This window comes from Nyctereutes procyonoides, unplaced genomic scaffold (assembly GCF_905146905.1).
Source record: "Nyctereutes procyonoides isolate TBG_1078 unplaced genomic scaffold, NYPRO_anot_genome, whole genome shotgun sequence".
Lineage (NCBI taxonomy): Eukaryota > Metazoa > Chordata > Mammalia > Carnivora > Canidae > Nyctereutes > Nyctereutes procyonoides.
The window spans coordinates 2,310,629-2,325,068 of NW_026575025.1; the positions used below are offsets into that span (position 1 = coordinate 2,310,629).

At 54.2% G+C, this 14,440-nt stretch overlaps 1 protein-coding gene across 1 annotated transcript in view; it reads right to left on the reverse strand.

Annotated features, from left to right (window-relative positions):
* CREB3L1 (cAMP responsive element binding protein 3 like 1) overlaps positions 1-13,674 on the reverse strand; it is a 35,147-nt gene extending 21,473 nt beyond the window's left edge. The window contains exon 1 of the mRNA XM_055315047.1: positions 13,124-13,674. Within this exon, the coding sequence (XP_055171022.1) occupies positions 13,124-13,225 (102 nt within the window). The 5' untranslated portion in view covers positions 13,226-13,674. The remainder of the gene's footprint in view (positions 1-13,123) is intronic.
* Positions 13,675-14,440: the final 766 nt, after the last annotated feature.

Consider the following 14,440-nt stretch of genomic DNA (forward strand, 5'->3'; position numbering starts at 1 on the left):
CCCTCCCAAACTATTCACCACAGAGCCCAAGTCCAAATAAGCAGAAATGCTTCTCTGTGTGTGTATGTGTGTGCATACGTGTGCATGTGCTACACAGACATGCTCTGTGAGGCTCCTTCTTACACAGGGAAACACCACTGCTCTGATACCACACTAAGTGTAAGATCCACACCCACAGACACACTCCACCTGGCATACACACACCCTCAGGGGCTCACCTAGGCTCTCACGGGCAGGCACCTAAGACAGCCCTGACAAGGACACACTCCTCAGGTGTGATCAGACAGACGGACAGTCTCTTACACACCCACACATATGTGCAGCCACCCCAGAGATGGTCAGACACGGTGATGCACGCTCTCACTTGAACATGCACAACATCTCACACCACCACAGAACTAGATGCTGACTGCGCCAACCCACAGGCCTGAGTCATATGACCCCCAGCAAGGGAGCTTTGGGAGTCCCAGGCTCGCCTGGGGCTGGGACACTGAGGGCTGGGACTGGAGGAAGGGATGACATGGGGATTGAGCTTTTCTGTGCTTGCGCTGGAGAAAGGAAGGGAGAGGAAAGCGCAGGCTGCCACCCACCACAGGCTGCTTTCTGTACACTGCAGGGCCCGGGGAGGGTGCGTGTTCTTTGTCGACCCCCCCAGCTCTGCTGGTCTGGCTCCCCGGTTCCTTCTCCTGACACTGGTAACCCTTCCCTGGCCAGGCTGCAGATGCCTCAGGAAAATGGAGAACTGGCCTGCAGGTTCCTGGCCAGCCCCTGGCATCTTCTGACCAGGCGGCCCATGTACTGTGGCCCAGCCCTGGGGTCAGTGCCAGGTACTGTCTGGGCCGGAGGAAGTGGTGGCAGTGAATGCCGCCGCCCAGGGCTGGGATTAGCTGTGACTGGCACCAGTGAGGGCACAGCAGCCCACGGTCTGGCTGCTGGAGATGTTGGTCCATAGACGGTGGCCAGAGGATCCCTGTGGGACAGCTCAGGACACTGGAGACTAAGTGCCAGTGCTGGCATGGGGGACCTCTGAAGAATAAGGGCATCTAATGGCATCCATTTATTCATCCCTTATGCATTTGTTCAGTATTTACTAAGCACCTACTATGTGCCCGGCCCTGTGGATATAGAGATGAACAAAGCCCAATTCCTGCTCAGAAGAGGCTTTCTGACTAGCAGTTTGAACACCCCACAAGAAGGATGAAGGTAGGTCTAAGGCTCGAACGCAGATCTGTCTCCAGAGCATTCTCTAACTTCCATTAAGAGGACTCCTCTAACACAATATGACCATGTGACTCTCCTCCTCAGTATCTATCGATAACTCCCCACTGCCCTTAGGATAGTTGCCAAGTGCCTTCCCATAGCTTGAAATGATCTAGCCATATTACTTCTATGTCTTGCTCTGTCCAAGTCTCATGTGTCTCTCCAAAGCCCAACATTGGTCCCAGCACATGGTAGGTGCTCAGATGTTTGCCAAGTGACTGCTTGATGGACTGAATGAGTGGGTGAATGAAGGGATGTGCCAGCGAATTAATGGACTGAGGCCTTTTTTTTTCTGCAGCTGAGCCTTCAGGAATGACTGCCCTGAATGCCGCTGCAGTGCCAGCTTGCTCCTGCTCCAGGCAGAGTTTCCATGCTCCTGGCCTCCTCCCCTCGGCTCCTCCCTGGTGGGGCCTATTGCACTCAGGTTGTCCTTTCCCAAGGCCTTTCTGTTCTTAAGCCCCAGACAGACCAGTTCGTGGGGACCATGGTCCCCCACTCAGCACCACAGGAGCTGCCCCCAGGGTTTGGCTAGGCCCAGGAGTATCAACAGAGCCCCGTGGCCACCCAGCCAAGCTGCTCTCCCGGCCCCTGGCCAGCTGGAAGGCCCTCAGCTGGAGCCTGCCGCTGGGCTCTGGCTGGAATTCCCTTGGCCCCTTTTCTCTCTCCAGTGCACTCAGCGTTCGGCCTCTGGCTTCCTCTGCTGTCCCGGCCTGTCTGAGTTGTCCTCAGGTTTTATTTTTGGAAGAAGCTGCATTCTCTCTCCTTATTTACTTCTTTCTAGCAGGAGAGGTGTGGGACCCCTGGGTATGACTGGGGATCAGGCTGTGGCTCTTGCCTTGGGGGTTTGGGCCTCTCTGGGACTCCAAGGGAGGGGACCTCCAAAGACTCCTGGTCCATCAGCTGCTTCAAAGCCAGCTGCCTCTGTTCTTCCCCCACCCAGTGTGTGACTAATGCCTGCCCCTGCCCTTCTTGAAGAGCCCCACAATAGCCAAAAAAAATCATCACCATTTTTGAGCTGAAAAGAATTCTGGCATCATTAGGTCTGTCCCCTCTTATTGACAGAGGCAATGTTGCTCAATGGTTAAGAGCAAGGGAGGCAGACAGATCTAGCCCTAACCTTGGCTCCGCTACCTACTGTGCAGCCTTGGGCAACTTTCTTAACCTCTCTGAGCCTCAGTTTCGGTTCTAAAATAGGAGGTACCTATCTCCAGCTCCTCGGTTGCAGTGAGGTTTAAATAAATGATGACATTTGTAAAGTGCTTGACACAATGCAGGAGGCATGAAAGGGTCTCACTGAAGTGGAGCTGTTGTTGTTGTTATTATTACAGAGAGAAAAACAGAGAGCCAAGAAGGGAGTGGACTTGCTCAGGATCACACAGCTTGAGGTAAGCAGCCATTCCCAGAGTCCCTCCTCTGTCTCTATCTCCCTTCCAAGGAGAAGGGAGGGACTGGCATCCACCCCAAAGAGGAATCTCCTTGAGTTAGTTGCATGGGCAAACCCCTGGGTCTTTGGTGTGGGCCTCCTACTGCCATGCCCAGGCCCTCCTCTGGGGCAGGCATTTCCTCCAGTCCTCGGTGGCCCCATGCTTGTTCACTGAGGATGAGGGGGCTGGGGAGGAGACCCCGACACTCCGCCCCAAGGTGGACCTCAGGGCAGTGGGGCTGTGAGAGGAGGGGGAGTGCTGGGTCCTGACATCACAGAGCAGAGAAGCTGGAACGACAGCCATGCAGGCCAGCTGGGGCCCTTCCAGCACGGCCAGATGTCTCAGGAATGTGCTGAGCTCGGAACTACCTCGCTCCTTCCCTCACCACCCCCAACCCCTCATCCCCTCATGCGCTTGCTCAAGCTCTGCCTCTGCCCCACCCCCTCTACCCTTTCCCTTTCATCTCTCCTGGGGGTGGGGGGGTGGGGGGACCTCCTGTCCATGGTCCCTCTGGTATCTAGCCACAGTCCAGCTCCCTCTCAGACCTCTGGAGGGGTTAGTGAAGGCAGGAGCCCTTCCCCTTCTGCAGACCCCATGGGCTGACCATGTGGGGTTGGGGGGGAGGGGAGATGTGAGCCTGAGCTAACTGGGAGGGGAAGTTCTGAGCAGATAGTACATGCCAGATCCCAAATGTGGAACTGATTTGCAGCTTTAGGAGAGGAAGGGGTGAAGGCCTTGGGGCAGCAGAGGGCAGGGCTGGGCCTCTTCTCTGGGAGGATGATGAAAGGGGCTCTGGGCATCTTGTCCCAACTGATGGGTAGGAGGGCCAAGGAGGTGAGGGTGCCAGGTGGGCCTGGCCTCAGAAGGAGGGCTTGGAACCTTCTAGACTTCCAGGCCCTGCAGGAACATGCTTTGCCTGAGAATGGAGGGTCTTGAGCCGTAGGAGGGGTTTGGGGAACCCCGTTAAGGCCCTGGGGTTGGGCCAGGAGAAGAACATAGTTTAGATTGGAGCTCTCAGCGCTGAAGAGGGAAGCCTGTTCCTTTGCAAGGGTGGAGTTGCCTTGGGCCTCTCCAGGTCAGCCTGGCCCGAGGGCTGGGGATGAAAGAGCCTGATGGGAACTGGTACTCCTGGCCCAGTGTGAGAGTCATATCAGGGCATAGGGTGGAAGTCAGAGAAGAGAAGGGACCTCAGGCTGCTCTGGACTCAGGGAGGGCCCACAATTCTGTCTCCCTTTGGGGAGGGTCCCTCATCATCCAGACAGGCTGGCAGCCAATTCCCAGCGGACCCTAGACCTCCTAGCACTAAGAGTTCAGAATTGCTGAGACCACGGCTTTGTCCAGCTCAGAACTATCACTGGCCCCCTCCTGCCTGCTGAAAAAACTCCCAGCTCCCAAGTATGACATTCAAGGTCTGTTACACATGCGTCTCATACATACTAGCACTGTAGTTGGAGACGCTCATCTTTCTCTTCCCTCCATTCTAATTGGATGACTACTCCAGGCTTCTGAAAACTGCTGTGAGCTCCACTGCCCCAGGGCCTTTGCTTATATCATTCCTTGGGTCTGGAACACCTTTGCTCTTCTCATTCCAACTCCTATCATCCCTTAAGGGCCAATTAAAATGCCACTTGCACTAGAAAGTCTTCCTTGATCGTCCACCTGTACCATCACTGGTTAGTGTCATGCCTTGAACTCTAAGTGGGTACAATGTGACCTATATCTCCCCTTCTGATCTTTGCCTCCTTGAGAGCAGGAGCCAGGATGGAGTTCCTGAACCCTCTGCTAGGTTCAAGAGTCCTTGAACCCTCTGCTAGGCCTCACACAGGGCCTAACATAGAGTATGCCTAAGAATGAAAATAATAATAATAATAATAGCTAATATTTCTGTCCTAGGCACTGTTATAGTTCCTCCTATGGAGTATCTCATTTAATTTTCAGAAGGTAGTACTTCTATTTAAGGTTGAGGAAACTGAGGCACAGAGAATTAAGTAGCTTCTCCCAGGTTCATTCATTTAGCAAGAGGCTGAATCAGGATTTGAATCCAAGCTCTGACTGTAGAGCTTGTGCACACAGGACAACACTGGTTGGTGGAGGGAATGGTTGACTTTCTGCTGCCTCATCCCAACATCCAGTACAGAGCCAGGTACAAACTCTGGCCCCGACTTCCATGCACTGGGTCCTCACTTGGGGCACCAAGTGAGGACCCAGTGCAGCTCACCCCAGGTCATTCCTCTCCTGAAGTCCAGAAAGAGCCTTGAGAAGGGGTCTGGTATCTTTTGTCTTTACCCCAAAAGAGCCTTCCAGCTCCCAAGAGGGAAATAAAATCCCTACCACCAAAGCTCATCACAGGGATGGAGAAGGTGGGCCATTCCTCCAAGCCTGGCCAATGCTGGGGGTCCTTCCTTTCAGGCCATGACAATAATAATCAGAATAAAATCAGTGGCAATAACTATTACTTATGGAGGGTTTACTATGTGTTGGGCACTGTGGTAGGCCTTATCTGACTGAATCCTCGTAGAACCCTTTGTTCTATGGCCATACTTTAATGGATGAGGAAAGTAAGCTGGGAAAAGTTCAGGTACCTGTCTAAGTTCACACAGATGACAAATGGTGAGAGCCAAGATTTGCTCCCGGGTCTGAGCAGTTAAAGGAAACCATTAATGGCCACCCCACCTCACCTCAGGTATGGTTCAGCACCACCTCCCTGCCCCCCTTCCCCTATTTTTGAGGTATTGGCTATCTGACCTGTGGACTTGGGTCTGGGAGTGGGCACCAGGTCTCAGGACACTCCTGTTCAGAATCTGCCCCTGGAGTGGATTCAGTGTCTATTGGACACCTCTCCCCCAGACTCATGTGGCTTTGAGAGACCCAAATATTCAGGGCTGGGTCTAGTTGTTCAGTGAGGTAGTGAGTACACACGTATCGCTTTTATTATAGTTTGTAATTCATAAGCAGGCAACCTATTATTCTTTTATGATAGAAAAGGCTATTATGGTAAAGTAAAAGGAAGATGTAGAATTTAGGTTAAAATATTTCAGGGCAGCCCTGGGATCGAGACCCACATCAGGTTCCCTGCATGGGGCCTGCTTCTCCCTCTGCCTGTGTCTCAGCCTCTCTCTCTATGTGTCTCTCATAAATAAATAAAATCTTAAAAAAAATTCACTATTTCAATAAAAAATAAAATCCACTTTTTTTTTTTTAAAGATTTATTTATTTTATTCAGCAAGAGAGAGAGACTGAGAGGCAGAGACACAGGCAGAGGGAGAAGCAGGCTCCATGCAGGGAGCCTGACATGGGACTCGATCCCAGGTCCCCAGGATCACACCCCAGGCTGCAGGCAGCGCCAAACTGCTGCACCACTGGGGCTGCCCTAAAATCCACTTTAAAAAAAGTACCATTGAAGCTACAAGTATGGAACTGTCCTTTCTTCTACTACCTGTTCATCTACCCACCTTATCCATCCATCACCCCTCCTTCCTCCTTCCCTTCCTTCTATCCATCCATCCATCCATCCATCCAATAAATAAGCATTTACCCAGCACTCAGTCGCTCTAGCTATAACTAGGCAACAGATGGAAATAATTGTCTGATGTCCCCGCTCTCAAAGAATTCTCAGTCTAGTTCAGCAATGGGGAAGCCAGGGCCCAGAGAGGGGAAGTGATTTGCCCAAGGTCACACAGTAGTTGGGAAATGGGGTGAGGAGAGGCTAGGACAGTCCGGGCAGAGGGGCACATGTGGGCAAAGGCTTGGGCCTGCCTGCCTCTGAAGCAGGACCTCTCAATTGCTGCTTTAAAACTGCCTCCTGGCTCTCCATGAGGGCCCGAAGAGCCTGCTTTGCTTCTCTGCTGCTTTCATTTTTGTTTTTCTTTTGGAAGGGGGAAAGGGGGACAGCTGCTGCTGTCCAGCTGTTATGCTGGACCACACAGCCCAGCCCAGATGTGTCAGCCTCTCTGGGATGGGTGAAATGGCTCCTGGGCCAAGAGCCAAGAGCCAAGAGTCAGGAGCCAAGGGCCAAGGAAGCTGCGGTGAGGGCTCTGGGAGAGGAGGTGGGAGAGGAGGCACAGGGAAACCAGCGGCAGAGAAGCCCGTTACTGCCCCGGTTGTCAAGTTGACCTCTTTGGTGACATGGTACATCCAGGTCATGGGGGTCAGAATCTCTAACATTCCAAGGAAATCAATCCCTTTGACATATTTTCTAGGATGGCCAGAGTTCTGGACCATATCTTGCACCTCCCCACTTCTCCTGAACCGGGTACCCCACCCTTACCTTTTCCCCCACCTTGGTCAAGGGTCCTGCCACTTATTCTGACTTCCCCTCTGCTTGAGGGGGTTACACAGTGTTCCAGCCAGAGCATGCTCATGGTCTTGACATAACTCCACCCTAATCTTCCTCTTCTATCCTGCCCCCCTGGAGCGCAGAGACTTCCAGAAGAACAGCTTGTTCTCCAGCATCTGGAGCTGGTTTCTTGAGGGAGATTCAGGGGCAAGCTAGGTCCCAGAGAAGGATGTTCTGGGAGGGCCTCCGTACCAGGACTTGCAGGAGGCAAAAGCTATGGGGAGGGGAAGACACAAAGTGGAGATGTTGTTCACCCTCTCCTCTCCTGGAACAGTAGCCAGGCCAGGCCAGGCCCAACATAAATAGACCCTCCTGGGGAGTCCTGGGAGCAAAAATCCGAATTCCCAGGTGGGCCAGGGAGCAGCATCCTGAAGGGAGTCTGAAGACAGGACTTGGGATGGAATGTGGGGCCTCTGAGCTCACAGGCCAGGCAACCTGCTGGCTCTGCCTCTAATGCTCTAGGCATCGATGGTGCCCTGAGGATGACAGTGGGTGAGAATGAACGTGGGTCCCCTCTGATATGAGGAGCCCAATCTTTCCTTGCCCTAGAGAGCAAAGTGCAAACCAGAATGAGAGAAAGAGAGAGAGAGAGAGAGAGAGAGAGAGAGAGAGAGAGACGATGGTTCTCTCCCCAACTTGATAGACTCCATGGGATCCCTGCCTCCTTTCCAAACTCTGTTTTCTTATCTGCACAGGCGACAATGATACCTCTACAGGCTCCATAAGAGGGATAGTGACTTCCAGCAGCTCCTTTGCCAACAGGGATGGAGTTATTAGGGAGGGAGGCTGCCAAGTTACCTCCTCTAAGAAGCCTTCCATGACCTCCATCTCAGCTGGATGCTCCTCCTCCAGCACCTGCCCTGCTCCATTCTTTCACAGTGCTCTGTGGTGCTGCTACCAAGGCTCCCCCTCCCTCTCACTTGGCTCTCAGTGGCTGGAGGTCACTATGCATAGTGACCAGCAAGGGGCTCCTTCAGTACCCATTTGTTAAAGGACTGGATGTTGAAGAACAAGCAAGCATAGCCCCAGCTGGTCCAGGGAAGCCGGAGGGACCTCATAGTAGATTGGGGACAGGCAGCATTTTGTGGGATCCAGCATCCCCATCAGCCTCAGGCCTGGCCAGGCCAGGACCCTGAGAACCCCGGGGCCCCCTCTGGAATTAGCAATACACTTCTTGAACACTCAGGCCTCTCTTATATTTTATTTTAAAAAATATTTATTTATTCATGAGAGGCACAGAGAGAGAGAGGCAGAGACATAGGCAGAGGGAGAAGCAGGCTCCCTGTGGGGACCCTGATGCGGGACTCGATCCCAGGACCCCAGGATCATGACCTGAGCCAAAGGCAGACGCTCAACCACTGAGCCACCCAGGTGTCCCTCAGGCCTGTCTTTTAAAAAACATTCTCCCCTTCCCTTACAGGGACTGTTCTGGCCTGAAGTAATTTTCTCTACAAATACAGTAAGTCCTTGAAATGGAGCAAAGTCCACTATAATGCAACCAAAACTTGGCTCTGTCCTATGCCTGGGGCCCACCTCAAATAAAGGTGGACAAAGCTCTTATCTTGAGGCAGAGCGGTTGGTAAAAGATATGACTGCCTGGTGCTCCTCTGGAGCTTTCTCATTTGGTCTGCTGCATGTGGTAAGGTGCCACAGTCTACTTTTGTGCTTTTTTTGTGATAGTATGGACCAACAGAAAAATGTTGCTCTTCATTGATCCTGAAATAACACAACTTTACATTTTACATGATTGAAAGTTTTGGACTTGGCTTCTTGTCTTACGATGGAGTTTTACTATATTAAGCACCTATTTTGTGCCACAGCGCTGGGCTAGGTTTATGGCAATGAACAGAATTGACAGGGTGTCTATTCTCATGTAACTTGCTTTCTCAATGGAGGAGATGGACAATAGGCCAATAAAATAGCTGTATTCTGGGATGAGGGCTATGAAGAAATCAAAGGGCTGAAACAGCAAATCAGAAGGCATCCCACTTGAGGTGGTTGGGAAGTTTCTCTAAAGAGGTGGCATTTGAATTAAGGAGAATGGAATGGAGAGAACTGAGGGAAAGCATTCTAGATGTCAGGAACAGCATGTGCAAAGGCCCTGAGGCAGGACTAGAAGAGACTTTGCTTGAAGCTGGGTGAATGTGGATCCAGGAGTCCCACAGCAACCTGAACTAGAGAAAACTGGGGAAGATGGAAGCCCTAGAGCCAATGTTCAAAGGTGAGGCCTAAGCCACAAGTTCAGATCTGCTGTGGGTCAACTAATTATACATTACCTAGTTCAGGGGCTCCAGGGGTCTGTGCCATAGGATGGGGATGGCTCAAGGTAATGACAACTCATTGGAAATCGTGGAGATCACTTCCTGAATCTCAGAGACAATATGGGTTGCAGGATCCTGATGGCTGGGGGCTTAGGCACCCTTTCCCCTCCTCCCTATAAAATGTGGGCTCTGGGCTGGGCCCCCTTTCCTTCATTTAGCCATGCTCCCTTGAGGCTCGGTGCTGTGCCAGGCACTGAGGATATTACGTGAACAAGACAAACCCCTGCTCTCAAGGAGCTTGTAGCCCGGTGGGGGAAGCAAAAACAAAACAAAAGACCCCAGCCCCCATCAAACTCAGTGTTTTGGAGGAGGACTTGGTGTCTGGGGAGATCTCCCTTCCTGAGTTGGAGCCTTGAGATTTTGGCTCCTCCATTAGTTCTTTCCTAGGGGATTCTACTCTGAGACCAGAGCGTCTTGGCCCTTAGGTCCTCTTCCTGTTGGTGAGAATTTAAAGAAACACACACATACACACATACACACACACACACACACACACACACACACCTCCCCTTTTAGGGGCTGTTAAAGGCCCACACACAGACACAGGAACACCCAAATGCACATACTTCTCTAATCTCCCTAATCCCCCAAGACTGGGGTGGTGGTGGTGGTGGTTCTCTGTTTCCCTATTTAGCTCTGTGCTCAGCTTAGCCCCCACACCTCCCTTCCCCTGGGCTGGTCCCTGGGTCCTAGTCATTCCCACACCTGGCCTCCCCAACTGCTGGGAGGTAAATGAATGTACTGGGCAAACATCCTTGCAGCTTCCTGCTGCTCCCCTCTGAGAAAACAGTACTCCTCTTCCTCCTTCTCTTCCTCCTCCCCACACCCTCCCAGTTGGGGCATCTCTGGGATCCAAAGCTATTTCTCCCTAGAGAAACCAGAGTTCATCCTTTCTCCTGAGCCAGAAAAAGAAGACAAGAGACACCGTACAGACCTAGTATCTCTATCTGGAGACACAACCTGTTCTCCCTCTGGTCCTTTATTCCAGTTTTCTGAGCACCAGAGCCTCTCATACCTTCCCCGGGGGCCTGGAGGAGGATCACTGGATCCAGGGGACAAGCCTCTCCTGGGGTCACATCAGGAGCTGGGGGAGAGTGGGGAAGGGAGGAGGGGCCCCCCACATCTGGCAGGAAGGGCAGCCCCTTTTGAGGGGTAATTCCGAGAATCCAAGAATCATGGAGGGAAGCTGGGAAGAGCATGAAGGTCTCTTCCTAGAAGGAAAAAAGAAAGCACCCCAGACCACCTCTGAGCATGCCTGCTGACCTGAATTGCATACTCATTCTGTCTCTGTCCAAGTCAATGTGTATTTCTTACAGAGTTGTATTCAGGGTGAGCATCATCGTTTTTGATTCTTCTTTTTGCACGGAGCAACAGAGCACACACATTTTCCACATGACTCTATGGCTTTTATCTGGATTTTTAAAAAGGATAGCGAATGCCCTGTTCTCCATCTTCCAGACTGAGAAACTCAACACAGGCTCCTTCCCTTCCCATCCTTACCTTGAAAACATTTTCCTACCCTCATGCAGAATGAAGAGGGAGTTGGGCATAGGGTTGGTATGTGGTCCCAGTCGTAAGGAATCTTAGACATCAAAGTGGAGGCACCAGAGAGGGAAAGTGACTCGCTCAAGGCCACACAGCAACTCGTTGCTGAGTAGTTCTTAACACCACCCCATCTAATTTCTGAAACAAGTTAACTGTAGAAACTTACCTGCCAGGCTTTTTCCTCCATTAATTTTTAATTTTCTCACTAGGTCTCTATAATAACACTCTGGGGAAGGATCTATACCTCCGTGTTTCAGATGAGGGGACCCAGTCTCAGAGGAAGAAAAGTCACTTGTCTGAACTGCCCAGCTGGCTGGTGACAGAACAGTGAGAACCAAATCTCCTGCTTCCCAGCCTGGGAGTTCTTGGTGTCTCCTCTTAGGAATCCTTTTCTCTCTCCCTGCCTGGCCTGGCCTTGCCTGGGTTCAAGGTCAGGAGTTTCCCCAGCAGGGCTTTCCCTCCCCAGTCCCAGTGCTGGATACCACTGTCTGATCCTGCCTCCTTTCCTGCGCTGGACCAAGGCCCAGCCAAGCAGCTGGGGACACAAGGCTGAATGGAGCAGCAGGAAGAGGCTGTAGGCGGCAGAGTTCATTCAGAAGAAAGCCCCACTCAGAGCTGTGGAGGGCACCTCATGGTGGCCAGTGGCGGTGGGGAGGGCTCTATCAGCCCCTGGCTGCAAGGGTACAAACAACAAACCTCTCTCCCCCTGATCAGTGTCTGTTACCAACTCCAGGGGTGGGGGTATAACGGAACCCCAAATCCCTGCCACTTTATTCTTAGGATCTGTGCCAGACCATCCTCAGAAACACTTGATCCAACCTCTCCCATTTTATAGACAAAGAAGCAGAGGCCCAGGGAGGAATGCTGGTAGCGGGGCCCAGGCTCCCAGGGGTGCGCTGAAGCAGGGCAGGACTAGAGCCTCGCTCTTCCCACTACCAGCTCCAGGCCTCTCCCCTCTTCCACTCGACTGGGACCAGGGGCCATCCTCAGAGAGCAGGGTGACCCAGATCTCCCTAAGGAGGGCTGGAGACCTCACACCCCATGCCTCCCTCACTCAGGTTCCTGGCCCTCAGCTTGTTTCCTGGGACAATTTAAGTGGAAGATGCCCCAATCCTTGAAGTCTCTGTGCATTTGGCTCTTGTCTGGCCAAGTTTATGGTGGTCTCAGGAGGTAGAGGCCAGGCAGCAGAGACCCGTTAGAGAGAGAGAGAGAGAGAGAGAGAGAGAGAGAGAGAGAGTAGACAGGGAGAGAGATGGCCAGTTCACTCACGGAGGGGATCCCATCAGATTTCCGTTTCCACCCAGCAGGCCCTTCTGAACCCAAATATTTTCTTGCGTTTCGGAGCCCATGCCCCTCCCCCGAGCAGGGCTTTAGGGCTGAGCTTGAGAGAGGGAGGAAGGGAGGGAAGAAGACAGAGAAGCCACGTTTCCTTAGGGAGGGAGGGGAAGAGCGAGAAGGACAAGCTCAGAGACCGAGACAGTCACGAAGACCCGGGGGAGAGCAGGGAAAGCCGGGGAGACCCGAGGGACAGAGGAACAGACCTAGAGACACAGAGATGGGGGGAAAGATCTCCAAAGACCTCGCTCCCCCTGAACGATCACCCTGTGCTGCCCAGGCCGCTCCCTGGGGAACCTCGGGTCTGACTCCCCGGGGCGGCCGCCGCAGCGCCCCTAAGCTTCCAGGACTGGCTCAGAACCCGGGTACGACTCTGGCCCCCCGAGGGGCGCTGGGTCCCCGGCCTCCCGAACGCTTCCCCGGGCGCCCCCCAGCGGAGAACCAGCCGCGCAGACAAGGAGGTCCTAAAGGGGGCGCGCCGCCACTTTGCGCCCAATCTGGTCCGGGAACCCAGGGGTGGGTGGAGGACGGTTAGAAGACGTGGGAGGGGGCAGGATTGGTGCGTGTCGGGCTAGTATCCGAGGATCCGCTGGCTGCGACGCCTCGACGTCCCCTTCGCCAGGAAGGCGGCGGTCAGCGTCCCCGCGGACCGAGCCCCCGGGAGGGGTGCGCACGGGCGCAGGCTCGGAGCTCCGGTCTAGGTTCGGGGTCCAGGCAGGTGTCGAGGCACCTAGCCTCCAAATCTCAGAGCTCTACACACGTGTCTCCCGGGGACCCTGCAGCGAGCCCCCTCCCCCGCCTCTGCCCGCTGGTGGGTAGTCGCGTCCCTCCGGGGGGGCCCGGGCGCCGCCGCGACGAGGGGTGCGGAGCGGTGGAAGGGGGACGCGGACCCTCGGTCTTACCGCATTGTTGAGGAAATCCGACTCGTTCAGATCCCCCAAGTCCAGGAAGCTGGATCCGGGGAACAGCCTGTCGGCCGGGAAGGGCTCCAAGACGGCGTCCATCGCGGCCGGCCCCGGAGACCCCCTCGCCTGGGCTTCCCTCACTCCAGGGCGGCGGCGCGCCCGGCCCAGAGCTCCGGCCTGAGCGCCGGCGAGCGGGCGGGGGCAGGTCCGGGGCGAAGCCCCGGGGAGGGGCGGGCGGAGGCGGCGCGGCCCCGGGCAGGGGGCGCGGGGGCCGCGGGGGCCTTAGGGCAGCGGCGCGGAGCTGGCTGGGCTCAGGGGCCCCGGGCGCACCGCGAGCATTTAGCCGACTCCTCCTCCGGCTCCTCCCGGGGCACAGCTGGCTTCCATGGAGAGCCTGGGAGTGGGGTCGAGGGCTGGAGGAGCCCCCCGGACAGGGTGGGAGCCGGGGGTGGGGGAGCTGAGCGCTCCCCCGAGACTGGGTGGCTGCCCGGCGCTCCGCTCTCTCGGCGTCTCCCTCTGCACGGCTTCTGTCACTTTCCTCTCTGTGAAACCGGGAACCCCTGGCTGGTTAGCCCAGCTGGCCCGGGCGCCACGCCCCCACATCAATATTCACGATAAATTTCATATTAATGAGAAGAGGGAGCGGCCTGAGGAACGGTCCCTCCCCTTTTAAAGAGACCTCTGCAAGCGGAGCTTCCTTGCCAAGGTCTCTGCTCCCTGGAAGATCAAGGTAGGGGCTTGAAGCAAAATTATCCTGGAGCCAATTCCTCGTTCCTGGGACCTCGGCATCTTGTTGAGGCTTTGCCAACCAACTCTCCCATAAGTTCATGAGGACGCTGAGTTGTTTCCGTTCTTCCAGCCTTATGCTAGAACCCAAACCAAATCTGAAGCTGGGGAATGAATTCCACCTTCTGGGCCCCTCAACAGATCTCTCAGTGGGAAGATTTTCACATGTCTCCTCCTCCAGGGAGACTTCCCTGGTCCGCAGGCTGGAGCAGTTAGCATCCTATACACTCGAGGGAAACAATGTGCTTACTTCCACTGCGGTGAGTCTAAGGGGTTATTGTTTGCTCACGTGTCTATGACCCCACTGGACTCTTGAGATACCCTCAGGGCAAAGACTGTGTCCAGCCTTCTTGTGTGTGAAAGAGCCCAGTGAACAGAAGAAATGAGGCGAGGACCCCTCTTCTCATCAATCATCCAGTCCCTCTAATGGCTCTGAAGAACAAGAAGTTGAAGAACAGTGGCCATGGAGCTTGCCAAGTGCGGCTGGCTGCACACTCCGTGGTCACTGAACACTCCCAGGCCCCCCGG